This window comes from Odontesthes bonariensis, chromosome 11 (assembly GCF_027942865.1).
Source record: "Odontesthes bonariensis isolate fOdoBon6 chromosome 11, fOdoBon6.hap1, whole genome shotgun sequence".
In the NCBI taxonomy this organism is placed as follows: Eukaryota; Metazoa; Chordata; class Actinopteri; order Atheriniformes; family Atherinopsidae; genus Odontesthes; species Odontesthes bonariensis.
Genome location: NC_134516.1, coordinates 1,337,124 through 1,353,596, shown reverse-complemented (window position 1 = coordinate 1,353,596; position 16,473 = coordinate 1,337,124). Strand labels below are relative to the sequence as shown.

General features: G+C 40.8%; 1 protein-coding gene across 1 annotated transcript; it reads right to left on the bottom strand.

The window, feature by feature from the left end:
• Window positions 1-1,970: 1,970 nt before the first annotated feature.
• LOC142391153 (general transcription factor II-I repeat domain-containing protein 2A-like) lies at window positions 1,971-3,866 on the bottom strand. Its single transcript, XM_075476930.1, has 2 exons — window positions 2,365-3,866; window positions 1,971-2,238 (listed from the first exon to the last, which is right to left on the bottom strand). Exons 1-2 carry the CDS (start codon window positions 3,864-3,866, stop codon window positions 1,971-1,973), a joined length of 1,770 nt encoding a protein of 589 aa, XP_075333045.1.
• Window positions 3,867-16,473: the final 12,607 nt, after the last annotated feature.

Genomic DNA, 16,473 nt, shown 5'->3' with positions numbered 1-16,473 from the left:
CTGGAAAGATAGTTTAACAATGTATAAGAAAGCCCTTCGTAAAGCTAGAACTGCTTATTATTCATCATTAATAGAAGAGAATAAGAACAATCCCAGGTTTCTCTTCAGCGCTGTAGCCAGTCTGACTAAGAGTCTGAGCTCTGCTGAGCCAGTTATTCCTTTAACTCTCAGCAGTGATGATTTCATGAGCTTCTTTATTAATAAAATTGTTTCTGTCAGAGAGAAGATTGATGGAGTCCTTCCCACTATTATCAGTGATGTATCATCAAGTACAGCAGCTTTAGAAGTATCTTTAGAACCTGATTTGTATTTAGACAGCTTCTGCCCAGTTGATCTCTCTGAACTAACAACAGCAATAGTCTCTTCTAAACCATCAACTTGTGTTTTAGACCCAATCCCAACCAGACTGTTCAAGGAGGTTTTCCCATTAATTGACACTTCCATATTGGATCTGATCAATCTGTCTTTGTTGACAGGATATGTACCTCAGACTTTTAAGGTTGCTGTAATTAAACCTTTACTTAAAAAACCTACTCTTGATTCAGAAGTGTTGGCTCATTATAGACCTATATCCAATCTCCCTTTTATGTCTAAAGTTCTTTATAAAATAGTTGCAGCTCAGCTTTGTGATCACTTACACAGTAATAATCTGTTTGAAGAGTTTCAGTCAGGATTCAGAGTGCATCATAGCACAGAAACAGCACTGCTGAAAGTTACCAATGATCTCCTCTTAGCCTCTGATAGCGGACTTGTGTCTGTGCTTGTCCTGTTGGATCTCAGTGCTGCATTTGATACGGTCGATCACAGTATCTTATTACACAGACTTGAACATGTTATTGGGATTAAAGGAACTGCATTAGGCTGGTTTAAGTCATATTTATCTGATAGATTTCAGTTTGTTCTTGTAAATGAAGAATCTTCCTCACACACCAGAGTAAGTCATGGAGTTCCCCAGGGTTCTGTGCTTGGACCGATTCTTTTCACTTTATACATGCTTCCATTAGGGAACATTATTAGACAGCATGGCATAAATTTCCATTGCTATGCTGATGATACTCAGCTGTACTTATCTATAAAACCAGATGAACCCAATAGGTTGGTCAGACTACAAGCATGTCTTAAAGACATAAAGACCTGGATGACTCAGAACTGTCTGCTTCTAAATTCAGACAAAACTGAAGTCGTTATCTTTGGACCTGAGCGCTTCAGGGAGAAATTGTCTAGCTATATAGTTACTCTAGATCGGGGTGGACAATTATTTTTCTCAAGGGGCCACATGAGAAACCAAAATTATGTCAGAGGGCCACGATAAATTTAGGTGGTAATTTCATTGACCAAGCATAACCATCAGTGGCGGCTGGTAAATAACAATATGTCCGGATTACAAAAAAGGGAAAAAAGAAAAATATTTTGACACACATCCTACATTGGCCCTGAGCAACAAATGGCCCACACACTTAACAACTCTTTTTGAAACTCTTGTTGAAACTCAAACACATTTGTTGGAAAGCTGATGTTTTTTTTTAATAGGCACATTGTTCTTAATGACTATCATTTCAATGCAGCTCTTTGTGAGAAATCTTACAGCAAAGTGTTCTGGAATAAGCACAGGAACTGACCTGTGGTGGGGAGTCTAATATAAAGCTGGGTACCACGGTCACACTTAATTCAATCAATCATTATCCAGCACAGTCCGCCACTAGGGGGCGCCAAATCATTAATTATTTACTACTCTTGTTGAAGAGGGATGGTTGTTCTTCCCTACCTTTTTCACCTTTTATTATTATTAGAATCATTAAGGTTTTTTAATATTCTTTATATTCATATCAATACATCTTTAATATTAGTATTATATTTATTCATAGGCTATGTGGAATTGTGGTGTAGGCTATATATAAAGAAGAAAGCAAAAACAGTCATTGAATCAGTGCAATTTATTTATTATTTATTTACCACTTAATTTCAACTCTTCAGTGAGAATAATCCAGTCTGCTCTGGGCCTGAACAAGAGCATTGAAATCTGGCTGAATGTCTGAGGTTGCTATGCGAAGGACAGCAGACAGGTGCTCATCAGTGATGGAGGATCTGTGTTTGGATTTGTTGAACTTCATCACTAAGAATGTCTGTTCACAGACGTAGGTGGATCCAAACAGGACTAGAATCCTCTGAGTATGCCTCCTCAGATGTGGGAAGCTCTCCTCTTTGAGAGAGGAGTAAAAGTGCAGCAGGGAGACTGACCTAGTAGAGTAGAGTAGAGTAGAGTACTTTTATTAATTCTGAAGGAAATTAAGGTGTCTGTCATCTTACATGAATACACACACACACACACACACACACACACAAGCAGCAGTTATTGAATAATACCTGAAGTGGTCTGAAAGGAGTGAATCAGACTGCAGGTCGATTAGTTCCATCTGAACATCACTTGGTGCTTTTTCCACACTGCAGTTGAAGGGAGAGGAGACCAATAGCATCTCACTCTCAAGATTTTTGAAATCTTGAAATCGCCTCGAAAACTCACAATGCAGTGCATCCAACATCTCTGAGTATTTCTGGAGGTGATCGGCCGACTTTGTCGCTGCTTTCAGTGTTGGCAAGTGAGTCAAAACCTTCTCCTTCACCTGGCTTGAGAGAAGCTCTAACTTTCTCATGAAAGCCTTCGCCGCGCTGTACATCTGATGCACAAACACAAACAGACCCTTGCACTGCAGTTTGGCATTTAGTTCGTTCATCAAAGAAGTCACGTCTACTGTGAATCCGAGGTCTGCCACCCACTCGTCATCTGAAAAGTCGGGAATGTCATGTCCTTTCTTGGCACAGAAATCCTGAATCTGCACTCTCAGATCCCAGACATTTTTCAGGACTTTGCCGAGGCTGAGCCACCTGACAGCGCAGTGGTAGCCTACGTCACCATGCCCGCTCTCGCTGTCCTCCAGAAGAGCCACCAATTGCCTGTGGTTTAGTGCTCTCGCTCTGATGAAATGAACTACTTTCGTTACAACATCCACGACATGGTTCATTTTCAACACCGTCTTACGCAGCACCTCTTGGTGGATTATACAGTGCAAAAATGTCAACTTCTGCTCGGGGTTAATTTCGGTTACTTTATCCTGCATTCTTTTCAACAATCCCACATTTTTTCCCGTCAGATTTGGACAACCGTCTGTTGTTACGCCAGCCAATTTGTCCCACTCAAGTTTTAATTTGTCCAAGCATGCATTTACCTCGGTCATCAAGTCCTTGCCGGTGGTTGTGCCTTTCATTGACTGCATCGATGCCAGCTCCTCTGTGATTTGGAAGTCATTCGTTATGCCTCGCAAGAAGATGAGTAGCTGGGCGGTGTCACGTACGTCGCAGCTCTCATCCAAAGCCAGGGAAAAACAGTCGAATTCGGCAGCTTTTTCCTTCAACTGCAGCTCCAAATTTTCTGCAATATCCTCCACCCGCCTCGTTACAGTGCGCCGGGGGAGCGAGACGTTCTCATAAGCACCCTTTTTTTCAGGGCACATCAGTGCAGCAGCGTCCACTAAACATTCCTTGACGAACTCTCTGTCAGAGAACGGTTTGCTTCTCCAGGCGATTTTATGAGCAATTACAAAACTTGTTTTGACGGTAGCGTCTCTGTTGGCATTGGCTAGCAATGCATCAGCTACTCGTGCACGCTCTTCATCCGACAGATTCTTGTATTTCTCCTCATGCTTGGTCACGAAGTGGCAATTCAGATTATAATCTTTCAGCACAGCAACTTGAGTCCCACAAACTAAGCACACAGCATTACCTTGGATGTCAGTAAATAAATACTTGGCAGTCCATATTTTGTTGAAAACGCGACCTTCGATATCAACTTTCCTCTTTTTAGCTGACATGACGGCGATGTGCTGGGAATGGCTATCCTCACTTGTTGCAGACGTTCACCCCAAAGTTCGACTATGCTAGCACGTTAGAACGTAACCACGTGCGCAACAATTTCAAAATAAAAGTCGCACCATTATATTGCACTTGGAATACGAGGGTTTCCCCCATTTATTTTGGTAATTTATAATAGGCCTCGCGGGGCGTACAGGGATGCACGACGGGCTGGATGTGGCCCGCGGGCCGTAGAATGCCCAGGTCTGCTTTAGAGTATTGCCAATTCTAGAGGCAGTGACACCAGGGGAGGGAACGGAGCATCTGGCCAACATATGAGATAGAAGGGAATCCCAGGAAACTTGGTGACCCACTTCTTCCTGGTTTTTCCTTTTAATGTAATGTTGGGACATCAAAAGACACATGGCTGCCATCTTGAAATGGATCTCACGTGAGATCTGAGAAACTGAGTGGATGAACGCGCATCCATATTCTCTTATTTATGCCTTCTGTAATTTTCCTCTGAGTGATCTTCTACCTACAGTATTTCATTGTTATACATTATTTTACATTTCATCCTTTGTCCCTGCCTTTGCTGTGTTTTTAATCCCCTGCCCCTTCTATTCCTCTGTTTTTCTCTTTCCTGTCTAGATTTACTCCCATTAACAAAGCTATGTCTGCTAGTTAATGTTCCTACTGTCCTTATTACACTTTAGGTTTACATCTTCATGTTATTTGGCAAATGGACTGTATTCTCTAGTCTAGCTTACCACTCAATGTGCTTTTACCCTACAAGCCACATTCACTCACCCTCATACAGCTCTTCTTAGAGAAAAAGTGTTGCCTGTAATACTGTGTTGACTATCACACACATCCACACACCAGGCTCTGCTCATTCTTTCACAATACAATGAATTTTACATAACCATCTCATCTGCATCATCCCCCTGCGCTACATTGTGCTGTATGAATGTGGATTTATGCACAGTGTCACTCATCCGCCTAGTTCATACAACATTATTCATTCCTACACTTGCTAGATATATTATATATAATATTATAAATAAGATGATGATGTATGGTTGAGCAAACTTCTGTGTCTGTTTCCTCTTTTATTGCTCTTCTAACTTGGAGAGATGTCCAACGCATCATTGTAAAGACTTCTAGAGCTGGTTACCTTAGTGCTCCTGACTGGAAGACTAATGCTGCTGGTTACAACGGTACACACACACACACACACACACACACACACACACACACACACACACACACACACACACACACACACACACACACACACTACTTGACACAACACATAACTCAAAGATCTATTGTCAGTGGACGCAGATGGTCCTGCAAAGGCTGCAGGTGACGTAAACCTTGAAACAAAAGCAGAAAAACTCACGATGTTGCATCCAAGCATGTATATGCTCATACCATAATTCCAGTGCGACACAACAGAACTAATCAGCTGGACGTGAAAAGTCATTACTTTAGTTCATTTATGTGGACAGCGTCACAGAAATGAACGTATCCGTATTTAGTCATATTTAAGACAAGTCTGGGTAGAAAAGCTTCAGAGGAGTTTGGTTGCATCATTTTCTCTTTAGTCCGGCAAATGGAATCCTAGGATTGCCACAAAAAAAGGAACACATCTTAAAAAAGATGTGAAAACAAACGAAGAAATCTATACAGAAATGAATGAGGAAATAAAAAGACAAAGGAAAAAATGGATGTGGAAATATTAAGACGGCAAAAGACAAAATAACATTGAAAAGCGTTTTCATCTATTTTCAGTTATTTGTTCATTTATTGGTTGTTCATTTATTCATTGATTTGTTTTAATTTTAGACATGAAATCTCTATTTCTTATATGCGAGTTGCTCTATTTTCTTTCCATGTTTTTTTTCTTTTTTAAATCATGTTTTTCATTTATTTTTATCCCTTTAGTTTCATTTTTCTTTTCCATTTGGATTGATTTTAATTGCTCATTGCTTCATTTCGAGTTAGTTTGAACTTTTTCCATCAAGCTTTCACTCTGAGCCAATCGGGTTCGAGCCACAGTCGGCCTCTGCCTCGTCTTGTCAGCCAATTGGGTTTGATCGAGCACTAAACTCCTTTTCTTTTTTAGGAGTTTTTGCATGAGAAGACCAATTAATCTCTCCCTCATTTATCAAACAAAATCTATTTGATAATTGTTTGAGGTGAGAAATAAATGTTAACTTTTACAGCACAATTTACTGTTTTTGTGAAATAATCTGATGGCCGAATTATTTGGTAACGGTACTGTTAATCTCTCCCTTCAAATGTGGTCATAAATGGATTTTGATATACTGTCAAGGTGAAATGGTGACAGATTAATTAGTCCGATTCAACATGATTGCGCTCGTGCTCAAACCCTATTGGCTCTGTGGACGAGGCAACTGTGGCTCAAACCTGACTGGCCCAGAGTAAAAAGCCTGATGAAAACAGGAAAGACTAACTGGAGTTATTTAACGAAAAAGCAATGAGAAATGTATTTTAAAAAAAAAAGAAAGAAAAGAAGAGCAAAATGGAAAATAATGAGGAAATATAAAGGAATAAGTAAATGACATATTTGAAAGTAAAGGAAAATAGAGCAACTTTCATACGAGGGATAGAAATATTTATCTAAAAAAGATTTGAATGTGTAAATATAAAGGAAAATGAACAAATAAATGTGAAAATAAAAATGAAAATACTTTAATTCTTTTATGTTTCGTCTTTTTCTTTTTAAAATATATTTCCATATTTATTCTTTTAGGTATTTGTCTTCATCTTTCCACATTTATTTGATATATTTCTGTATATGTTTCCTCATTTATTTTCTTATTCTTTTACAGAGTTAGTCTTTTTTGTGGCACTCCTATCATTCCATACGGAGGAGGGGTGATGAGCTGTTTCCAAAAATGTTTAGTTCTTGCTTTCTAACTACTGCGCCGCCAGCTGCCATCTGTCAGGGTCCATGTGGTGGGTGCTATTTTGTAACTTTGAGTGTGTTATAAATGCGTGTGTGTTGTGAGTGTGAGTTGGAGAGAAACCAAGAGAGTGAAAACTAAGGGTCAGCCAGGCTGCAGGCTCAGTGTACCTGGAGATCTTCCAAGTGACAAAGCAGAGAATGGGGGTGGAGAAGTATGAAAAGAATTCATTGTTTATTAGCTGTACCCATAAGATAAGTTGTATGGTTTCCAAACTATATTTTTCATAGTGGAGAGTTAATTTTTCAGAGTAATTTCATAATACGCATAATAAAGAATCTGTTTAAGAAGAACAACTCGATCTGGAGTTTTCCTCATAAAGAAACATTTTTAGCCTGGAATTGTGCTGGAATCGCACCAATGCTTAAACTGACCCTTTCATTCACATGATCGATCGACGTGAGTTTAGTCAGTAAATTTCACAATCTGTCCCAGAGCTCTAACAACGGTAAATCCTCATTGGTCTGCAAAACAGTTGAGTCAGCAAAGGAGTGGTCTGATCAGTTGTGACTTTCCACTGTTTGACCGTTTCTGCAGTACCTGTACCTGTACGGCTTTGGCTTGATGGACGCTGAGGCGATGGTGAAGGAGGCAGAGGGATGGAAGCAAGTCCCAGCTCAGCACATCTGCGTGGAGAGCGCTGACCGACAAATCAGGTACAACACAGGCACAAGCTCAAACAAGCTATCCGACTTTCTGACACGCGAGTCAAAAATGTGCGTAAAGTCTGTTTTAGGATAGATCTGCTGACATCGTGCCTCGATGCGAATGCTGCACATCTCAATACAATAACTTTTGGCACTCGTCCGCTACTACACACTTCAAGGAAGACTTTGGTGGAGACTTGGTGGTGCCTAAATGGGAGCAATCCCATTTAGGCACAAGACAAGTCTTGTAGTCTCTGTTCCCGTCCATCCCAGAGATGACCAATAAAGCTGAGGTCAGGGCTCTGTTAAGGCCAGTTAAGTTCTTCCACACTAGATTTGGAGAATCATTTTTGTTCTGCTGAGAAACTCTGGCTCTTTGCATTCATGTGGATTCTGCTCTCTTATGATCCAAAACATTGTTGTGGCTCGCCCTCATGCTAAAACTAAATAAGAACAGCTCAGTGGACATGAAACCAAATACGCAGACCTGGGCTTCTAACTTCCCCAAAAATGAGGATATAGAAAGAGCAATGTGCTGCTAACGGCCACTCTCTGGAATCTACCACAGCACAACCTCTGGGGTCGCGTGTTTAGAGAGGCATGGGGTGCAGTGTAGTTGCAAGACAGAGGTAATGTATTAAGAAACCTTTAGTTTCTGATCAACTTTATCTTTAAAACAAGCAAATTTTTCAAATTCATCAAGCAAGCTGTTTTATTGTTGAAACTAATCTTCCCTGTGCAGACAAATGTTGATTTCAGTCCTCTCTACATTCCATTAGGATGTTTCTTTTGTTGTTGCTTGATCTCTCTCAGATGACAATTCCAGCTGTAATCAGCCTCCACTTTTTTATATCTAGTTTCATTCAAAGTGAGGGCAGCCAATGAGGAAACTTTCTTCACCTCCTGCACAGCGAGTACAATAAAGATTGATAAAGTATATCTGATGTCAGTTAATAGGTGCACAGTAGTAGATAAACCAGGTGGATGATGTTATCCAGATGACCTGCAGGGCCGAATGAAGTTATTCTTTTTCTGCTTGGACCAGGGATGAGCAGGGTTCAGGAGGAGTAGGGTTCAGGAAACTGGGATTCGGAACTAAGAGTGGGTGGTGTCAGTGGGATACCTGGCAACACAATTATCTTTCTTGACAGAGACTGTCATATCGTCACAAGGTCAGGGTAGTCTATAACGGAGGAAAAGTTTTACTCCCCTGAGTGACAGCCTCTCTTTCTTCTTTGCTCCGTCTGGCAGTGTGAGTCCAAAGTGTCTATTTCTGCTGAGTGAAGTTGTGCGGCTTTCTGTCCCCCGAGAGCTTGGCTCGCCGTTTGTTTGTTAGCGCGAGAGGAGGGGAGACAATCTGTGTGTGTGAGGAAGAGTGACGGCGTTTATTCGGGGGCTGTTTGAATGGTTTCAGCAGAGCTCGGCTGAATGGGAAGCCACTGCCTGTTGTGTTTGTACACAAAGAAGCTCTTTTGTTTTTCAAAGACACAATTGAGCTTTTCACAGAAAGCCAGAGAGCACAGACAACCACGCCGGTGCCTTGAAGGATGCTCTTCCACACACACACACACACACACACACACACACACACACACACACACACGCACACACACACACACACACACACACACACACACACAGCTTCATCCTTAGGCTTGAACCAGTGACTGTCACCTTTGTCTAATACCAAAGTGGGATAGTAGACAATGTTTATGCCTCTTTTGTTATGGCTGTTTCAATGCAGCCAAGTGTAAAGCTGAAGGTTGAAGAGACTTTTGGAAACTCAATTCTCTCTCCACAATGGATAAGATGGGTCAAATTTATTTTCTGTGGGAGCAGAGTTTACCCACTCCTGAAAGAGAAAAACGAATTTGGCGAACAGGATTGTTTTGATACACGAGCAATGAGTACATTTCACTGCTACATAGTGTGGAATGAAAAATTACAAATACACCTGGAGTGTGATAATGTTTTCAATCAGTGCAGTGACTCAACAATTACTCCGCCAGGTGTGGAGATTTCTGGCATCCAAAACTCAATTTCCAGACTGCCCACGCACATTTCAGCATTTTCAGCAGTGGAGGATGTGACCATGGAGCTCGAGGAAAGGTGGTGGATGATCCTGCCGATTTCTGCTCCAATTTGCTTCTCCTTCAGAGGCCTGCTGATGCCGCCATTATCTGGTCACAAAAACTAATCATCAGAAGAAAATGCCTCTTTTGTGGTTTCAGTCTAGATGATTTTGTTTATTGCTAAATTCTTAACCATTTGTCCTCTACCTGTCCTAAAATGACTCCAATGCCCTAGAGAAACAGAAAAAACAAACAAAGGGCCAGCTGCAGCGAGGATTTTAGCCTCTGTACATGGGGCGTCTGCTGTACCCACTACGCCACAGACCGCCCCAGGGTAGCATAAAGTTTATATCAACTGTATTTCTTTGTACGATGAAGGGAAACCCCAGAAATGTGAAGTGAAATGGCAAATGACACAAAAAGCCATGACGAACAAAACTTTCTGCAGTGAGTTACCAAATTATCATCAATTTAAGTTTATGTAAGAATTGAGTTTTTATTTTATTTTGTGCTTGTCAAAGATCATTTCTGGTCTCAAAATGATGATAATCTATTTCATCAACCTTTATCTTAGAACTCATAATGGAAAATAGATCAATTTAAAAAACTCAATAAGTCCATCTGAGTGATAGTTTCAAAAGGGATTTTTGATCTGTGAAATTGATTTGCGCCGAACATGATGACAAGACAGATGAAAGATTTAGTCTTTATTTTGCAGGAGGTGTCAGAAACCAGAGGACAATGAGGTGGGCCTGTTATTAAAGTGAAAACAGTGTGTTGGCTGATTGGTTCAACTGAGCAACATCATAGCATCAAATAGGATCACTCAAGTAGATTAAAAAAAAAAAAAGAATGAGCACAAAGAAAGCCAACCTGGTAAACAAATTAAAAAGGCATGAAGCGACCAAAATGCTACCACACAAAAAGTATGCAGCAGGTATAATGCAGTGTTATTCAGTGTGGCTCTCTGTCAGCAGGAGAGTACCTGAGTAAATCAAGAAAGTGCCACCTGTGTGATGCTACCTGTCTGCAGTGCACAGGTCCAGAGAGTGAGGACTGCACCAGCTGCCCTGCAACAAGGTGACCACCACTGACATGCGAGCATCTACTGAGCAGATTGAATGTTTTCCACATCAAATTGATTTTAAAAAGGTTGTGTTTTTTTGGGTTTTTTTGTACCCTGTCGATCTGGACACAGTACTCAGAGACCATCAGTGCTTGATTGAATTTGGTTAGATACGATCTGTTAATGTAACAGTTGATGATGTATTTCTGAGTGAAAACCAAACCTTGAGATTGATAGATTTGTCAGTGTGTTAGACCAGATAAGTCAAGGCAACTTCTCTGGGAAGGATACCGGGCCATTTCTTCAGTGTTTTAAGGAGCCCAAAAGCACTGTGACCTGAATTGCCCTGAAACAGATTTCTTATGTCTGGGTTCCTAGCCAAGCTTAGTAATCTGGTCGGACAGAAAACAAGGTAATGGTCACTACAAATGCAAGTTCTTTTGTGGAAACGGAGAAAGTCAACCAAGTCTTTATGGTGGTGGTAGACAGAAACTATTATTCACTAAAGGCTCATAAAAACCTGCTGGGAATTTGCCAAAAGACATCTAAACGATTCTGAGGCGATGAGAAGCATTGCCCTGATGAAACAAAGATTGAACTACTTGGCCATAATTCTCAGACGAGAGCAAGGAACTAGACACCTCCGGGACACCGTCCTCCATACACTCTACAACAAGGTCTGGAAGATTAGTGAGAAAAGAGAGCAATTCAAGCATCCCATCACGAAAACACAGGAGAAACTTGAGAAAAACTCTGTGAAGGGGTTGAGTGACCAGATTTTAAACCCAGCAGGGCATTGTTGGGGAGACCTGAAGATGGTTGAGTACAAATGCTCCCCGTACAACCTGATTGACCTTTAAGGATTCTGCCAAGAGAAAGGTTTGCCAAAAGGGGCATTTCAGTTTTTCTATTTAAAGAATTTACAAAACACTCGAGAATCTGCTCTTGCTTTGTCTTTTTGCACTGTTGCGTGTAAATGAACGAGGGAGAAAAACAATCTGAATCCACTTTCGCCTCAAACACAAGAAAATGTGGAACTTTTAAGAGGGTTTGAAAACTTTCCATCTGCGCTGCACATACAAAAGATGTAAAGTAACAGTGCATCTGATTACATTTGGTATAAATTGGGCTCTTAATCCATGCAGAGGTCCAGCTTTTGCAAAATCTTGTTCATTTAGGTAGATTAATCAAACTTGTTGTTCTATATGGTGATATGTACATCAGATGCAGCAGCTCAATCTGATTGTGCTCATCAATTGTGAATCGCACCCTGCAGGTTGTTTGATGAAGGACTCTGTGTTATCCACTGCCAAACTGGTCGTTATGCTATGGGAGGGCAATGCAACCTCTGTCACCACACCTGCCAGGCGTGTACTGATGAGGGACCTGACCAGTGCACCAGCTGTGACACAGGTATGCCAGCCAGCTGCCCCAGTTACAGAGCATGGAGTTTCCCTTTTTTTTTTCTCCCCTAGCTCATAAAACATGAACTCTCTCTGTGTTTGAACTGACACAGGTAGCTTTTTGCAGAGGTTCACTGGTGTTCTCTTAAAAATTAATTTATGTAGCTGTAACTGTAATGAAATGAAATCATGCTCTTGGATCAAGCTAAGGCTCATTTGTGTCAGACACCACCAATCCATCTTCTGAAAGTAATTGGATCTAATTAAGCAGTAATTCAGCTATGAACTGTTGATAGATGTGTTGAAAAGAGGAATTATTCACTCGCATGTTGCATCCTGATCTAGAGATCCCTGAACATCTCAAGATTTTATCTAACATCTCATTTGATCTCAGTTAAAGGACAAACTGTGTCTGTGTGCGATGACCTCTTTTATCTTCTTAAACAAAGATGCACACCCTCATAAAACACCCTCGTATTATTATAAAGCTCTGACGTCATTACTGGATCACAGCTGAAGAAATATCGGCCTGTTAATGTCAAGAACGACTGTGTTTATCACACAGTTACAGACAGTATTATGGCTGTAGGAATGAGAGTATTTACACTGGGGATATACTGTTACACTCCTACCTACACACACATTTGCAGATACCAGACAGCCAAGAGAAAATTAGCACCAGATTTTCTCTTTTCACACACACCTTCATTTGTGCACACACACTTTCATTTAGCTGGAAAGTTTATCAAACTCTGTTTGCAAATGTGGTTCCATTTAATTGCAGCTCTGTCTGAGGCTCAATGAGACATAACAATAATAGCATGAACAGACTCTCTATCTATCTCTCTCTATGCTGTTTCTTTCTCAAAACAACCTCTCTTATCTCAGCCCATCTCTCTCACACACACATATACGTGCAGAAGGTGCCGCCACATACTGAGCAGACAATTCTTGATACTAACCCGTAACGCTTTGCTCTACGTCTGTCACTCAAAAGGAAAAAGTAAAGACGGGAGCATGACAGGGAACAAACTCAGATGAAATAACAAAAAAAGAGATGGTCAATCAAAGAGCATGACAGCATCAGAATACTGACTCACACACACACAACTCCAGGCAGGTATGAAATTAAAGTCGCACACAATATTATAGATCTTTCTGTTTCATTCCTGTGGAAGCAACGATACACACGGAGGCCTGAGTTTAATCAGAAACCGAATCCCCGGCTGTGAAATGCAATCACAACAGTGAGTGCGGATCATTGTATGGAAAGTTTCTTTGTGGACAAGGAGAGTCGAGAGTGTGAGCCTTGTCACCGCAACTGTCGCAGCTGCGGAGGGCCACAATATGATGATTGTGACACCTGCGAAGATGGAGTCACTCTGAAAAACGGGGAGTGCTTAGAGGGCAGACAGCTGGAAGCTTGTCCTGAGAAACACTTCAGAAACAGTATGGCACATGTTAATTTTACTTCGGTAATGAATGCCATCAACACTGACCTTCTGTTTTGATTTGTACACAAAGGCATTTGATTAACTGAAGCATGTCTCTGATTTTGAAATTGTGGAGCTGACCCTGTGCTTTCTTCTCTTAACGATAAACTGAAATAAGAATGTGAATCCAGATGTCCATTCAGACATGTTGCCATGAAATATATATGTACACAATAACACATTGTTGAGTCTGTATTCTGTTCCTCTGATGCTTCTCTTTTTGTTTCCTCCTTCCTGTTATGTAGTTCCTGACATAGTTGTTTGTGCTGTTTTCTGTTGTATTTTTCCTGTAGGTCAGGATGAATGTGAGCTGTGTCACTCATCCTGTGAGACGTGCTTTGCTGCAGGGAAGGAGAACTGCAGCAGCTGCCACACAGGTACGCTTATTCCATCTATAGGTTGTGTTGGAGTGCCTTGGAAACTAGGAAAGGTTTAGTCTTGTCATAAGCTACTGGAAAAAATTCCTTCACAGCACAAATATTTTTATCAGGTGGCGGTGTGTGTAAGGGCGATAAAGATCAGCATCTACCTTGATTGCATGTCATGACATGCTTCAAAGGAAACACAAACCTTCACACGGCAGCCGAGATATTAACTGCTGACAACCTTTTTATCCAGCTATTTTTTTTTCTTGAAACGCTGTTTAGATTCTTTTTTTCTCCCCCCCTTTAGGTCGATTTTTGACTGCTCATCAGACTTGTGTGTCTCACTGTCCATCTGGTACATTTGGCAGCAAGACATCTGGCAAGTGTGAGGACTGCTTGAAGGGGTGTATCACATGTCAGGAGGCCCAAGTCTGTCCGCAGTGTGGCCAAGGACTTTATCTGCAAGAGGGAGCGTGTGTGGTTGAATGTCAGAGGTGCTTCTCGTGTTGTCTCATTTCTTAATTTGTACATAAACACACGCCATGCATTAGCACTGACACCTCTCTCTTCCTCATTCAAAGAGGGTTCCCACGAGATGATGTATGCCAACCGTGTGCCCCAGAGTGTGGATCCTGAAAGGAAAGTCCCTCCCACTGTCTGAGCTGTGAGAAACTGTTGCTGCTGCTGGACCACTCCTGCAAGTCCCAATGTCCAGAGGGCTATTATGCCAGCAACACAGAATGCCATCGCTGCTCAGATCACTGTAGCAAGTGCAATGAGGACGGCCTGTGTAAGAGGAAGTGCACTCAGAAGAGTAGTGAAGGGTAGAATGATGGAGGATGTGAGGATGAAGATTAAAGAGATGCGGACTGGAAATGTGATTTAATTTAGAATTGAAGTGGCTGGCTGAAGAGAGGAGGAACATGAAGAGGAGATGCGCAAGAGAGATAATCAGCAAGGACAGCGAGATCCCTCTCTGCTCCCTGCTCTGCGAGTGGTTCAGCCTAAATTTAACAGCAGAAGGGGGGGCCGGTTGTAGGAACCACAGTAAAAACATAGCAGAAATGATTAACATGAATACAGGATATATAAAACCATCATTTGTTAGGATTAGAGTAGTTTCAGTAGTGACACCTTTGTGTGTATTTTAGGCATATTGAATATCATTATGATTGGATTTCATATAATGCACAAGGCTTTAGTGCGTAGCTTCTGGGAATTGGAAGATTGTTTGACTTGATAAAAGGTCAACTGATTAGCTCAATGGACAGGATTGCTTTGAGCAGTTTAGAAATGATTAACACCGAGACAAACTGAAATCGTTCTTCTTGGCTGCATCGTGTTCCAGAAGTGAATCCTGGATAATATAGACAAACCAGTAAGAGGTTATGGGCTGTTTCTTGTTAGCCCAATCTATTTCCCTCCTTAAACCCAACAAGGTGAGATCGTTTTTAGTCATTATACTGCCATCTCCTGGTATTAGCTCCCGCTGGACCTTTGTTTGCTCATGTCTTCACTTTAACATATTTTGTTTTGAAAATGTCTTTTCCGGTGCTATTTTGATTTGCCTTTGAATACTGAATTTATGAAAATTAATTCTAATTCCCAAATCTTTTTTTTTGCAAAAACGTTTATATTTATCCATGAAATTTGTTTCATAAATTTGTCTTGCTTGGAAAATATTATGGGGAAAATATTCAGTTAAAGTGAGAAACGGCTGGTGAACAGGGTCAAAGTTTAACCTGGCAGGTATCAGGAAGCGTCCTCATCTGTGAGTTGATTTCTAGTTTCTGAAACACAAAGTGTGTGAACTAGAATTTTTTTTTTATCTCTTATTGACAGATTTCAATAGAAAATCCTCTTTACAGGTTTACGGAGAACTGACGTAATGGTAATGGAAGCATTTTTCCAACCGTCAACTGCATGTTTCATGTAACAAAATAAACATAAAAATGTGTATTTTAGAGATTTTCTTTCCAAGTGCCTGAAAATGACGAAAAATGTCTGGACAAAAAGCTAAATGATTACAAAGCTTTTGCTGCATTATGTAGAAATTTTAATTTTCAGTGCGATAACAGATCAAATTTCAGCTTTTCAGCAGTGGAACTTTAGAGTTTAAGAAAAAAGAGTGAGTTGCTTGTATATGACAATAGTCTCAATCATATATGCCAAACTGGTCCTGTAGACCAAGTACATGCATATTATGAAAAGCAATAATCATTTATAAATAGACTTTATTTTTAACTTAAACTACCTAACCAAAATTCAAATTGTTGTATTTTCTCGACAGTAAAATAAACGAAACACAAATAAAAGCCCACACTGAGTCAGCTGAGACTTCAGTACAATGTGACAAACACAACCTCTCCTTTATTATCTTGCATATTCTTTTCTTCTATCTCCCAGAGTGTTCGGAATACTACTTCCTCCATGAGGATAAATGTGTGGATGATTGTCCCACTGGATACTTTGCCAGTGAGAAGCAACAGGAGTGTGTGCGGTGTCACGCTGATTGTGCCTCGTGTGACGGACCGGACATTGATGACTGTGAAGTGTGTCACAACCCGAAAGCTGTGCATTACAAC